The sequence below is a fragment of the Callithrix jacchus genome, chromosome 8 (genome assembly GCF_049354715.1).
Source record: "Callithrix jacchus isolate 240 chromosome 8, calJac240_pri, whole genome shotgun sequence".
Taxonomy (NCBI): Eukaryota; Metazoa; Chordata; class Mammalia; order Primates; family Cebidae; genus Callithrix; species Callithrix jacchus.
The window spans coordinates 22,968,099-22,981,681 of NC_133509.1; the positions used below are offsets into that span (position 1 = coordinate 22,968,099).

Below are 13,583 nucleotides of genomic sequence, written 5' to 3' on the forward strand. Positions count from 1 at the left end.
GAAACAAAGTGCATTGTGTGTGGAATCCAGCTTCTGGCGTGTGGACCTGACCTCACTCGGTCCCATCAGTGAGTGGGAGGCTGCCTGCTGTCTCCCAGAACATTCCCACCACTACACCTGTGTTTCTCCTGTGTTCCCTGGCAGGCTTTGTGAGGGGGCCTGTTACCTACCCTCTGGCTTCCCTAAGGCACAGCTCAAACCTTTCTTGCCACTGAGAACCTTCTCGTGAAGAGTCTTACCCTCACCCACAGGCCTCCTCATTTCAGAGCTTTTGGTGGGGTGAGTACCAGGATTGACTCACTGCTACCAGCTGGGAGGAATTGTCCCTAGGGTTGGGTCTCTGGATGGCATGTGAGGATCTAGACGAGGACCCAGATGCCTGTAACCTGAAGGGCAAGGGCCTCGGCTGCCAGGGCTTCACACAGCCCCTCGTCCAGCCTGACCTTCTGGGACAGGCCAGACCCCTCCATCCTTTGGTCTTGGTCCCTACTGGGAACCCTGGTTTCCCTGGATTACCCACTTTGACTCCAAAGGTAATAATGCCGACATCCCCCGTGTGACCGTGACAGACTGAGACTATCGTAGGGTTGCCTGGCTCAGAGTCACCATAGCCAGGCAGAGCTGAGGTCCTGGCCCTGTTCAAGACTTTCCCAAATCCCTTCTAGCTCTGGTACCTGGGTTCTTCCTCACCCAGCTGCAGCTTCTCCCACCCCTTCCACCAGGTGACAGAGAACCTGGCAGTCTGTGAGCCATAGAAGGCTTCAGTTTCCTTCTGGTGAGGGATGAGAACCAGCTTAGGGCGGGAGGGAAGAGGGGTCTGGGGGCCCTCCCAGCCCTGCCTCTGGCATTTGAAGGATGGTGGCTGGGCAGCAGCATGGTTTAGGCTAGACAAGGCGGCCCCTAGGTTTATAGCCAGGCCTCAGACAGTTGCTGCCATGTCACCTTCGCTTCTCCACATGCTGACCTGGCATCCCACCTAGTTAAAGGTCCTCAGGCCTCCCGCCCCTGGGCATTTCCCTCACTCCCAGCCCAGGCACAGCTTTCCTTGTCCTGGACTCATCTTCAGAGATGCTTGTCCAGCACACAGCTTTGCTGGATATCGCAGGCTGGGCCGGGCCCCCTGCCCTGCACTAACCTCTTCGTGAGTCTCAACTAGACTGAGCCGCAGCTTCAGGGTCAGGACAGGCTCTGACCTAATTGATGTGACCCAGGACAAGGGGGTTACATCTGCTTGAGTTCTTGGCCTCTATGGTCTCTTTGGGGCATGATGCCCCTCTGTCCCATGCTTAGGTGCCCACATGTGGCCACAAGTGCCTTTCCTTCCAACATCCGTACTTCAGGCTGCTGCCCAGGCACCGGTGGCTCCAGGCAGAAGCGTGAGTGCAGAGCCAGGCCTGGGCTGACGTTCCGCAGGTGCTGCAGGAGCTGGCAGCCTTGGCCACGCAGCCCATGGCCATCCATTCCCCTACACTGTGGCTGCCCCCAGTCCACCATCCTTCCAGGGCCAGGCCTGGAACCAAACTGACTTCTCTCTGGACCTGACAGGTTCTTGGCTGAGCATGATGGTCTTGCCCATTTCTTTGATTATCCTCAACAAGAGGTTTATAGAGCCATTGGGAACATCACATCTGTCTACCACGTCCTCACCAGAGACATGACTGCCTTGGGCCAGGCCTGGGACAGTCAGAAGTTACACTTGCCTGTTGAAACCCAGATTCATTGGCTTCAATCTAGGCAATGGGCTGATGGGCAGCTGTCACTTCTCCTTTGCTTGGGGGAGGTAGGAGAGGAAGGTCAGGCAGGAGATCTGCTTGGCACCCACCTGTGCCTGTCTCACCTGGCTGCAGGTGCATTGGAGACTGAACCCCTTTCTTGATCTGCAGGTGTGGATTTCAGGTTTCCAATGGTTGTCAGGGTGTGCTCCAGTGCTCTCCTGGCCCTAGGGAACCCTGGGCTCCATGAGACCTTGGCCTAGGCAGGATTGTTTCCCACACTGTCATCTCCCCATACAGTCACCTCCCCAAACACTGGGCTCCAGGCTCTGGTATATGTAAAAGTTCAAAGGCAAAAGTCAGCCCTTCCACTCTTCCGGAGTGGGTGGCCCCACCCCTCTCAGAGTGGGCGGGGACAGGAGTTGCAGGGGCAGCTTTCCTTGGGATGCCACAGGTCTCTCTGGAGCTGCCTAGCCACGCCTCCTTTCCTTTCATCTTTCTCATGACCAATGGGATTGGAGCATGAAGGCCACGCCCCTGTTCTACATTCTAGTGTGGCCCTGGTTACGCCTCCTCTGTCTCAGACACACAGCTGCCTGGTAGAGGAGTGGAGCTGCTCACCAGTGCTCCTTTGAATTGTGCTGATGTGGCCCCAACCCCACCTCCCTCCCCAACCCCACCTCCCTCCCCCACCCACCATGTCGATGTCAGAAGAAATTCGCAAGATGATAGCCTCGGCTAGGAAAAAGGTAACATGCACACAGATCCCCTCCAACAGCAAGACCGCTGCCACAGTCCATAACACTTCTGAGACACACCAGACTGGGTGGGCCCCTAACCCTGCTGCCTCTGGGCTCCCCCTACCAACGTCTTGTCAGCCCCACCCCTTCAGCAAGGAGCCCAGCCCCTACCCTTGCCAATCACCCCAGGGTGACTTTGAATGTGTAACTCCTGAGGCTCCCCGCTCCCTACTTGGACCTCACCTTTTCCTGCCCCAAGCCTGACCTCCCTGGGCTCTGTGGGCTCGCATCTCTAAGGACCTGGGTCTCCCAGCCCCCGCCCTCACCAGTCATTTCTGGGTGACTTTGGGCTGGTGACTCCTGGGAATCCCTGCTGCAGACTCTGCCCTCCCCTCCTCCTCCCCCAGGGTGGCCTCCCTGTGCTCTTTGGGCTGGCATCTCCAAGGACCTGGGTCCCAACCCTGCATCCCCCTCCCCCATCATGGAGCAGTGACTCAGGCATCTCGTGGGTGTAGTCCCCTCCCCCAGGAGGAGTGAGATGTAGTGATGTCACAGTCCTTCTAGGAACCATCATTCCTGCTACAAGACCAGCCTTTGATCTTACCGCCCAGACCCCTAAGCATTCTCATAGCATTTCTGGCTCCTCTGGTCCCAGCACACATTTCCAGCTGGTTGGGGAATGTGGACTATGGGACCTAGGAGTGAGAGGTTTCAGGCTGCCCACTCCTTTAACATAGACCTTGACAGTGTGAAAAGCCTACACTTCCCACATGAGCTCAAAACATTGACAGTGTCTCTGGGTGGCAATGGGAGAATGGGTTTGGTTTGGTTTTCTCTCAGGCTTCTACTCTCCAGAGAGACTTTGACGTTACTTTCTGAGTTCTCCAGCTCATCTTCAAATTCTCCATGGTTTTGGGACCAGACTGCCCTCAGTCACTGGCCTCTGGAGTGAGATTTGCTCATCTTCTGTGGAACAGATCTTGGGAAATTGAAACTGACAGCTTGAATCTTCCTCAAATCATTGCAACTCAGGCTACTTTGAATGCCACGGGATAAACATGGGACATCTTTCTGAAGCATCAGTTTCCCTTGAGTCTCTAGAGAGAGCAAAAGCATTAATGTACTTAGGGATGACAGTCACATAGGTTTCTAAGAGTATACCAGACCTCTCTCAATAAGACTTGGGTTGTCCTCCTTCTGATGAATTCCCAGATTTAACAAAAAGGCTGCCTTCTGCCATGAGGACACATTGATATAAAAGTGTGAGAGGTACTGGTGCTCTTCTTTTTTTTTTTTTTCTGAGATGGAGTTTCACTGTTGTTACCCAGACTGGAGTGCAATGGCACGATCTCGGCTCACCGCAACCTCTGCCTCCTGGGTTCAAGCAATTCTCCTGCCTCAGCGTCCCGAGTATCTGGGACTACAGGCGCGCACCACCATGCCCAGCTAATTTTTGTATTTTTAGTAGAGTGGGGGTTTCACCTTGTTGACCAGGATGGTCTCGATCTCTTGACCTTGTGATCCACCCTCCCAAAGTGCTGGGATTATAGGCATGAGCCACCGCTCCCGGCCAGTGGTGCTCATGTGAGGCTTTATGATGCTAAACCACACGGCATACAGTTCCTGCCTACTTCATGTTGATTTTTCTACCTCTGCCTGTGGTTTTGGTCTCTGGCAGTTGCTGATTCGTGGCAAAACCCTAGAGCTTGGAGTCAGAGGAATGAGTTTAAGTTTTAGTATTACTTTCTCTCTTTGTTTTTTTTTTTTTTTGTCATGACATCAATCCCTCTCAGTCACTAAGTGAGTGTGACAACACAGTATAGAGTTGTTGGTGGCATTAAATCAGATGGTGTATAACAGTATTTTGTAAAAACTGTAAAGTAGGTTGTGACTGTAGGGGTTTGTAGTTCTCATGGGCGTTACTGCTCTTTTTCCCACAGTTAAAAGAATTTCAACAAAGAAACAGCCCTGCTGCTCCATCTCGAGTGAGAAGAAGAAAGAAAAGAAACAACAGTAGCCGTGAGACATCCGCTTCTGATGGTTGCCAGTCACCATGCCATGTGAGTCTTGGCTGGCCAGGCTTCTGGGGAAAAGGGGCCCAAGGGGCAGTAGAGGGTAATTGTTAAGGTTGTGGAAGAACTTCTGGGTACTGGTTAGGAATTCTGGGTTTGAATCCCGCCTCTCCATCTGCGAGGGATAGGATTTAGGGCAAGTTCCTTGAGCTTTTTGGGCCTCTCCTTTCACATCTGTGAAATAGAGGTGATATTGTCTGACTTCCATTTGTGAGGGTGAAATGAGATTCGTTATTGCTGTTGTTTTGTTAATCCCTAGTACATGGCCTGCTGTAAACACCCAGGACACCCAGGAAATGGTCCTTGCTGTTTTGTTTTCCTCACCCCCAGTCTCAAGGGGGAAGCCAGCCCAATGAGAACAGCCATTTGCTGTCAGGCTGTCCCTTTAAGAGTCACTGAAAGGGCCCCGGGGGGGGGGGGGTGGTGGGAGATCAGAACCATGAGAGGAGCTGGCACAAAGGAGTTATGGGACAAAGGGTCTGAGGGAGGCAGAACAGAAAATGCTGCCAGCTGATGGGAAGAAAGGAAGTCAGAGGCTTGGACACTGAGGGGGACAGAACATCTCCATGTGCACTCTCATCTCTTGTAGTCAGCAGCAGGTGGTCACAAGGAGGGCCCTGCACCGTGTGCCACCATGAAAGGTCCAGAGGTAAGAGGCCCTGAGCTGAGGTACAGTGACCCTGCAGGCCAGCCCTCCACCCTTCTCCCACAGTGGCAGCTGGGTGCCCCTCTGCCAGCCGAGACAGCCCCACACACCCCAACCGTAATGATTGTTCTCTCTACCTCTCCCTCAATCCTCCTCCAACTCCTCTCTGCATGTGCCTCAGAGCACACACCAAGTACGAATAGCCCTGGACTCGAGCTCAGTCACAACTAGTGAACTGAATAACACCATCGACTTATTGGTAAGAGTCCAGTGGGGTCCCCTGATTCCACACTGCCAATCCTGGGCTCCAGTTTCCCCTTGGGGCTGCTGTGGGTGAATTGAAGGGCGCTATGGGGAGCCAGCACCGGACGCAGAGTTTGGAGGCCAAATGCCCGCCCTGCCCTTACTTGGCTGTGGCCTTGGCCAAGTCCTAGGTGGGGGACTGTGCACTTGGCCCTTGGACTGTGAAGGTACAGAAGAGTAGCTTTAGTATGTTACCATTTGTGTAGAGAGAGGAAACGTGTGTGTGTGTGTGTGTGTGTGTGTACATACTATGATAATATACATAAAACATGTCTGCAAGGATTTGTAAAAAACTCAGGTGAGAGCACAAGTGGCTGGGAGATACTTCCCTTCTGTACCTTCTAAGTTTTGGACTATGTGAATGTATCCTCCTTTCAAAATATGAGCAAAAGATTCATTTCCCCCTTCCCGTCTGTGCCTCCACACCCAGCAGAAAAAAAAAATGGACTTAGAGAATCAGATGGACCTGGGTGTTCAAATCCCAGCTCTGTCTAAGTGATCTTAGTCAACCACCTGACCTCTAATACTCCATGTTTTCCATCTCCACAATAGAGGTAATGGTAGTAACCGCCCCTCATGGTGGTTGTGAGGTTAACTGGGATTGTTCGCACGCTACCTGGTGACGCACTCAATAAAGGTTCCAACAGCGGTAGTAACGACAGGAATAACAATAGGATATGATGTGACCTCTCTGGGCCTCTGTTAGCCAGCTGTAATTGTGGCCTCTTTCCCTGTGCCTTCCAACTTTACTGAGGTCTTTTAAAATCCAGACCACGGGATTGGACGTGACTTGATCTTTACTGACTGAGTTGTGTGTTAAGCCCAGCCATAGCCCTTTTAAGGGGCACTGTGTGGAATGGCCCAGGCTCTCCAGATTGAAGCTTCTCGCTCTTCCCTCCAGCCCTCGAGCCGCCGTGAAGCAGTCCTTGAGCAGCAGGTACAGCAGTTTCTACAGGAGCGGGAACTGCTAAAAGCGCAGGTGGCAGAGGTGAGACTATGCAGAGGGAGGGATGTGGAAGGAAGATGAGCCCAGGTGGCCAGGAGCAGGTGAGGACAGTGACAGCCCTTCCTAACTTCTGGGTCCATTCCTGCAGGTGACGGAGTGTCTTAAGAAAGCTCAGCTAGAAAGAGACGCTTACGCTCAACAACTCAAAACACAGAAGGTGCAGTGGCAGCAGAAAATCCTCACAATGGCAGGAGAAGTGAGAGCTGACCCTTCAGCCCCCACCTTAGATAGGTCACTGGATCTTACTGGGCATCTGTAAAATGAGACTAGTCCAGCCAGGGGTGGTCACAGGACTGGGCTGTGTGTAGCTGGGGGCAGAGAGGGAGATGGTAGCCTGTCCAGCCACCAGCCCTTCTCCAGGGCCCTTTCCCGCTGTTCTTTGGGCAGATTGAAATATTCAAAATGGAGAAAAGTCAAGATGCAATGAAAATCGAGAAGCTGAAGGGGAGCCTTGCCCACCTACAAAACCTTCTGGGTAAGATGGGGCTGGCGTGACCCGGGAGCAGGACTGGCATCAGAGGGCTGTGGGGGTGGCTTAGAGTGCCCCAGGGAGGTGGGTGGCTGGAAGGGCTTTGAGGCAGAGGGAGAGAGGTCTGTGCTGGGAGATGGCATGTCTTGTCATCTCCATGGGCCTCAGTGTCCCCATCAGAAAGAGGGAGGGTGCCCGTGGTCAGCCACCCACAGTGCTCTCTATCTGAAAGTGGCTTGGAAGACTGGCTACCATTTGGGTGTGAGGAATCATTAGCAGTGAGGCCAGGTTTGGGGAGCTTGAGAGGAGCTGTGCACCCAGAAGAGTTTTTTCTTTTTTAGAATCCAGAGGCCCTTATTGTCTGCTTCCTTTCTCAGCTGAACCCCCGATCCCGAAGCACCCACAGGGTCCTCTGACTTGGAAAGAAAACCTAAAAACTGAAACCAAGTACCTGAGAGATGAGCCACGGGAACAGGAGAGACTGCAGGAGGCAAAAATGAGGCTCTGGGAGACGGAGGTGAGGCTGAGAGAACAGGAGAGGCTTCTTGAGCAGGAGGGGCTCCAGGAGCAAGAGGAGGAGCTGGTGTGTTGCCCACCTGGGGAGCCTGCCCTCCTCCCCAGCCCTCCAGTCCTTTGTTTTCCCACCTGTAAAATGTGAGAGTGTAGCCCTCCCATGAAATGGGCTTTCTAAAGGCACCTGGGAGCCAGAACCCTGCTCTGATGGCTGTGGGAGAAAGGAGACAATTTTTCTAACCTGCCTCCACCCTTCCTGGTGCCATGGGAGGCAGACACCAGTCTGGACATCATCATTCCAGCTCGAGGCATGGAGCCCCCTAGTCATAGGGCAAGAGACAGTGGTGTGAGAGACTCTTTATGCTGGGTGCGGTGGCTCACACCTGTAGTCCCATCACTTTGGGAGGCTGAGGCAGGGTTTGAGATCAGCCTGGCCAACATGGCGAAACCTCATCTCTACTAAAATTACAACAACCACAAAACAGCAAAGCTGGATGTGATGGTGCACACCAGTAATCCCAGCTACTCAGGGGGCTGAGGCATGAGCATCGCTTGAGCCAGGGAGGTGGAGGTTGCGGTGAACTGAGTTTGCACCACGACTCTCCAGCCTGGGCCACAGAGTGACACTCTGTCACAAAACAACACTAAAGTCTTCTTAGATCCAAACTGGATTCCGACCTTGATTCCACTGGTCACCATTCAACTGCTTTGCATCTCTAAGTCTCTGTTTCTTTACCTTCCAAAGGAAGTTAGCATTTTCCTTGCGTGGGTGCTGAGGAATAAATGAGATGATTCGTAGAAAGCGTTAGGCATGTAGCACACTTGGCAGATGGTGATTGGCTCCCTCTGCTTTTCAGCAGTCTGTGGCCTACAGTTTAAATGGTGGAAAGAAGGATGTGAGATTTGAGGCTGTGGAAGGAGACACGGGGTTCTAGGCAAGGGAGGCAGTCTCTTGGGCTGGAGCCAGGGGCCAGGCGCATGGGCAGGCCACCTTCCTCTGTGGTCCCTCCCAGACCCCCTTATGCTCTTGGTTTCCCTGACTTCTGATTCTTCTGGATTCTCATCCCTTCCGGGAGCCGGTGGTCAGACACCTTTGTGACTGACAGGTGCACCCTCTGAGGCCCCAAGGGAAGGGGCTATGCTCTACCTCCCTGCCTCATTTGTCCTGTGTATGCCCTACAAGAACCCTCACCTCTTGCCTTCAGGTGCCATTTCTGAACGCTGCTAAAGCCAGTGCCCAGGAGGAGCAGGCACGGCTCTGTGAGCAGCTCCAGAAACAACAGGTGTGCTGCCAGCACCAGGCTCAGCTGGGGGCCTCGGCCCTGAAGGAGCCAGAGGCAGCGGCCGCAGCCACAGGGACTGGGAGCGAGTCTGGGTGTGGGGAGACCCAGCGGGCCCTGCAGGGAGCTCTCGACCAGCTGCAGGTGAGTGAGTCCTGGCAGGGGCCGAGAAGGGTGGGGAAGGGGGCAGGTTGCTCCCAAGATGTGACCCCATTATTTCGGCTCCAGAGAGACTTCATGGACATTTTGAAGGAGAATTCATACCTGAAGGAGCGGGTGGAAAAACTAGAGCTCGGATTCATTCAGCTCTCTGGAGAGAGAGACATGATAAGTGAGCAGGAGGCCAGGCAGGGCAGGGGGAGCTGCAGGGTGGTGGGAGGGGCCCCAGTGTCTGAGCCTGTCCTCCCACAGGAAAGTCCATCAAACCAAATGACCGTCAGAGGGCAGTGGCCAAAACCCAGCACCAGAAGAACGATGTTAGCATGCTGTCGCAGGCCGAGGAGGGGATGAAGGTAAGGTGTACAGCATCTCTGCAGGGGTGAGGGGGATAAGGGTGGGCGTGAGCATGGGTGCCGGCACCGGCATGGCAGCTGAGCACCCGTTTCTCCAGGTAAAGCTGCTGGAGCTGCAGGGGCCAGTGATGCAGCTTATGATCAACCATGAGGTCGTCCAGCACCCTGCTAATGAGCCCACTCCAGGGGCCCCAGCCCCCCAGGAGCCTGGTGCTGCTGACAAGGATGGTGAGTAGAGCCCTCAGGCGGGGTGGGCAGGCAGGAGCAGGGGAGGCTGGCACTGCACTCATATCCCTGCCTCCCTCTCTCCAAAGAACTTTGTCAAGTGATCCTCGCTGACAGCCTGCAGCCTGCAGGAGGGGGGGATACACCAGAACCCCACTGCACAGCAGATGGCACATGGCTTTGTGAGCTGCAGGACAGCCAGCAACACCGACCCTCTGGCAGCAGTCCCTCCACGCCATGCTTTTACCAGGCTGTGGGCGAAGGAGCGGGTAAACATCACGATCAGCTAAGAGCTGGCCCAGAAGTTTACAAACAAACAAAGTTATAGGTTTAGTCTTCACGTTTACTTCATTTGAATGTTAGAGCCACTTGGGATGATTTGTGTTTCTAATCTATAGTTTATTTGTAAAAAGTTAAAGGAGAGTGGGTCTTCCTGTAGCTTTCACTGATGTTCACTTTGGCATTTTTTAGAATTTTTCATTTTTAATTTGATAATCGTAGGTCATTAGCATGCCTATCGAGTTTGCCCTTACGTGGTGGGAGTTCAAACACACAAAGACCCACTATTGGCACAAAACTATTCTCGCTAGTTTGGAATAGGCTGCCATGGTTATTTAATGTTATTGAAGCATGTGTATTCATTATGGAATTCAGATACAATTTGCTTATGTTCTGCTATGATATTTGATCAAATCCTATTTACAGTGAGCTCTTAATTAGCTCAATATGTGCTTTGCCCTCACGTGCACACTGTTTATTACTTTGTAAGGTGCTACTGTGAGTACTGACATTTAGAGTTGTTGAAAGGCCGAGAACTGGAAACAGCCTTTCTTCCATGTTCTGTGTATTGCAAATGGGAGTAATAACATTTTGGGGAGCTTTTAAAATCTCACAGAAGAGGAAAGCGGCCTGCTATGGCTGGTATGTGCAGAATAGAGTAGTTCATTGGTTCCCGTGCCAAGAATGAGCGCTGCGCTATGGTAGTTCTTTTAGGGTTTTTCTGTGCTCTGGGCTCATGAAGACACTGCATGATGAGCTGCAGCAGCTGTATTCTTTTTATGACCTATAAAGAGATGATTTCTGAGGAATAAAAGGCTCCCATCTTTGATGGTGGATGTGGAAAACCTTTCCTAGCTTAGAGCATTTACATCTATAATACATTGTAAAGTCAGAGCTCGTTACCTGTTTTAATCCCCTGACTCTAAGTCTCAGTACACAAAAGGGCACTGGTTGGCATTCTTCTTAATGTATTTAGTGAAGGTCATAAGAAATCCTTTAAGATAAAGTGTAATTTATATATATATACATATATATTATATACAGGAATGGAAATTTGTATCTTAGAATGGATAGGCACTAAATATTGATGACTGAACAGTTAATGTTTTAGGACACTTGGTATAATGAGTGCCTTGCACACAGAAAAAGACCACGGATGAGATTATCCTTTGTATCATTTCACAGTTTTAAAAATTGCTATTGATTACAGTTCACATAGCAAGTTGCTGATAAAATGTCTGTTTTCATAAAACATCTCCAACAACAACAAAATCCTTTCAGAGTTTAAATGTCCAGAAAAAAAATAAAAATTTGAATAAAAAATTTTAAAAAGTTTAAATGTCCCTGGAACAGGCACACAGGGTGTAGTCAAGAATGAACTAGAGTGCAGGAAAGCCGTGTGACACCTGGCGTCCCTCTGTGTTCACGGAGCTTCTTTGAGGCGAGATTGACTTGACCATCCAGACTTCTCTGGCTAATACCTATTCTTCAACCACCTTGGTTACTCTGACATAGGAATTGCCTTGTTTTTCTTCAACGAAAAGGACTTTAAACAATAATCACAAACATTATTATAAACTAATATATGTGAGAGTACTTGGCTGAAAAAAAAGGAGTTTCAGTAGACAGAATTGTACTTTATTTGACAATCAAGAGAAATTAATGCAACGTAAAATGTTTATAGCCTGCAGTGCCATCTACTGTTTGTGAACGTCAATGTATTATCAGGAAAAGTGTCTAACAATCACAGAGTTCTATTTCCTCAGCAAGTTCTTTACCAAGAGAGAAATATGTTTTTATACCTTTCAGTTTCAGTTAGAGGCACATTTTGTTCAAGATTTATGTTAATGTGTCTCTACATTATGAATGAATTCTTTCAGTCAGACATTGCATAAATCATAACTTTATGATGCTTGGGACAGAATCAACAGTTGAAACTTCATGAAGTTCTAATGTCCGTCTACCAAAATACCTCCCATTGTTAGGATGGAGGGAGATATGCATGTGTGCTACCTGAAGGGGAGATTCCTAGTTACTGACCGTCTCCAGGTTTAGCATTTGGCATCCTCATGATACTTTCATAAATATGACATTAATAGGAGAGCACTCATACAATTTGACAGATGGAATAACACATTTGCCTGCATTCCCTGAAAGAGTACAAATATTGGGTCCTGGTGATTTGAACTGACTCTTCCAAATTGTAGGGATTTATCAATGTATCAGATAAACCCAGTTTCAGAACGATCAAGGAAAACTGTTAGACCAAATAATGCGGCTAATTAACAGTGGTATGATTTCTAGCCTGGGGGTTTAAAATGGACTTAAAGTTCTGTTTTCTTATTTCTGAACTTGCCGCTTTTGCATTCTTTGAGTTCAGTTTAAAGATAGTTACTTTAAGTCCATTTTCAACCCTCGGGCTAGAAATCGTACCCCTGTTAATCAGCCACATTATTTGGTCTAACAGTTTTTCTTAATCATTCTGAAACTGGGTTTATCTAATACATTGATAAATTATTTCAAAGGGATTTTGATAGTTCAAATCACTTCACTTTTACCCTAAGAAATACAAATGACTAGGAATGACCTTCAGATAGTGTTTAGCATCTGTACCCAATCTGATGATAATGTGTTCATCAGGTACCTGTGGAGTAAATCCCATACAGGCATGTTTAAGCTGAATGGCAGTCAGGAAAATACATTTACTATATTAACCGAAATATCACTCTGAGTAGGTATTTTGTCATCTATTTAAGACAAATCTAAAAGAAGAGAAATCACATGACAGTGACTTAAGTCTTTCTTCAAAGTGCACGTGAGTCTCCTGCAGTACTTCATTCAGCCAAGTGTCTGTTCTCTTCCTCATTCAGTAGAAGGCAGCTTTCAATTGGCTTAGAAGGCAACATCAGAAGGTTAGCGTTCATCAAAAACACAGAATGTTAAAATGTGTCTTCAACTGACCAAATTTGAATTTCTGTAGGAAAAATCAAAATACCTGTTTAAAGATTGCAATATATGATAATCATTTTTAAAGGATTTTATTAAACCTGATAGGTTTTCCAGAAATGAATAAAACTCAGTTCTAAAACCAAAGCTGCTTTTTAGAAAATTTGAAAATGTAAATCAGTCCTATCCTGTTCACAATATAGTTTCTCTAAAACTTTATCTTAAAGAGTATTTAAAAATAGCAATTTAAAAAAACTGCTCTCTTAATGTTTTGAAATTACTTAAAACATTAAAAAATATGAATATTGCAGTTTAGAAGAAATAGGGGGAAGGAAAAGTGAAGAAATGCCAATTCCAGTCCAAAGCTTTATTTGCCAAGTTTTCTAAGAATGACTTTTACCACTGTATGAACTCCTGTGAACAGAATGTAAGATGGAAATCCTGAGGCTTTTGTCTAAAGTGGCAATACTGACTGCTGCTGTGATGCTCCTGTGATGTAATAAATTATTCAGTTGCTGCAAAGCGCTGTTTCTGCCTTAAAATTTTGTGCGTCTTGACAGCTATGGTATTAACGGTATTGAGACTGCAAACGCTGGGCACACTTGGCATGAGATAATCTGTTTTTATTTTTACAAAATTGTAATATAACTATGCAAGTGTGTTTATTAAAAGAACACAAACTAATAAAATTTATGGGATTAAAAGTTATGGGATAAAAAAGTCATTAGATAAAAAATGGAAAAGTTGTGGCAAAAAGCATTGTGGATAAAAAGTAGAAAAATTTTATGAAAAGTTATAAATGTTATGAAAAGGAAGTTATGAGATTTTCTTTTTAAGTCATGGGATAAAAATAAAAATAAATAACAGCAGGCTTCTGTCA

At 48.7% G+C, this 13,583-nt stretch overlaps 1 protein-coding gene across 5 annotated transcripts; it reads left to right on the forward strand.

Annotated features, from left to right (window-relative positions):
- The first annotated feature begins 2,294 nt into the window (after nucleotides 1-2,294).
- On the forward strand, nucleotides 2,295-13,225 carry LOC144577310 (golgin subfamily A member 6A-like). Of its 5 annotated transcripts, none has more exons than XM_078333813.1 (13): nucleotides 2,295-2,461; nucleotides 4,393-4,512; nucleotides 5,114-5,173; nucleotides 5,352-5,429; nucleotides 6,375-6,461; nucleotides 6,568-6,675; nucleotides 6,867-6,954; nucleotides 7,326-7,465; nucleotides 8,667-8,885; nucleotides 8,970-9,072; nucleotides 9,153-9,253; nucleotides 9,352-9,481; nucleotides 9,568-13,225. In XM_078333813.1, exons 1-13 carry the CDS (start codon nucleotides 2,357-2,359, stop codon nucleotides 9,804-9,806), a joined length of 1,578 nt encoding a protein of 525 aa, XP_078189939.1. In that variant the 5' UTR covers nucleotides 2,295-2,356; the 3' UTR covers nucleotides 9,807-13,225. The 5 variants fall into 5 exon arrangements, with proteins under 5 accessions (XP_078189939.1, XP_078189940.1, XP_078189941.1 ...); XM_078333814.1 differs by having other exon boundaries at nucleotides 6,568-6,636; XM_078333815.1 differs by lacking the exon at nucleotides 5,352-5,429.
- Nucleotides 13,226-13,583: the final 358 nt, after the last annotated feature.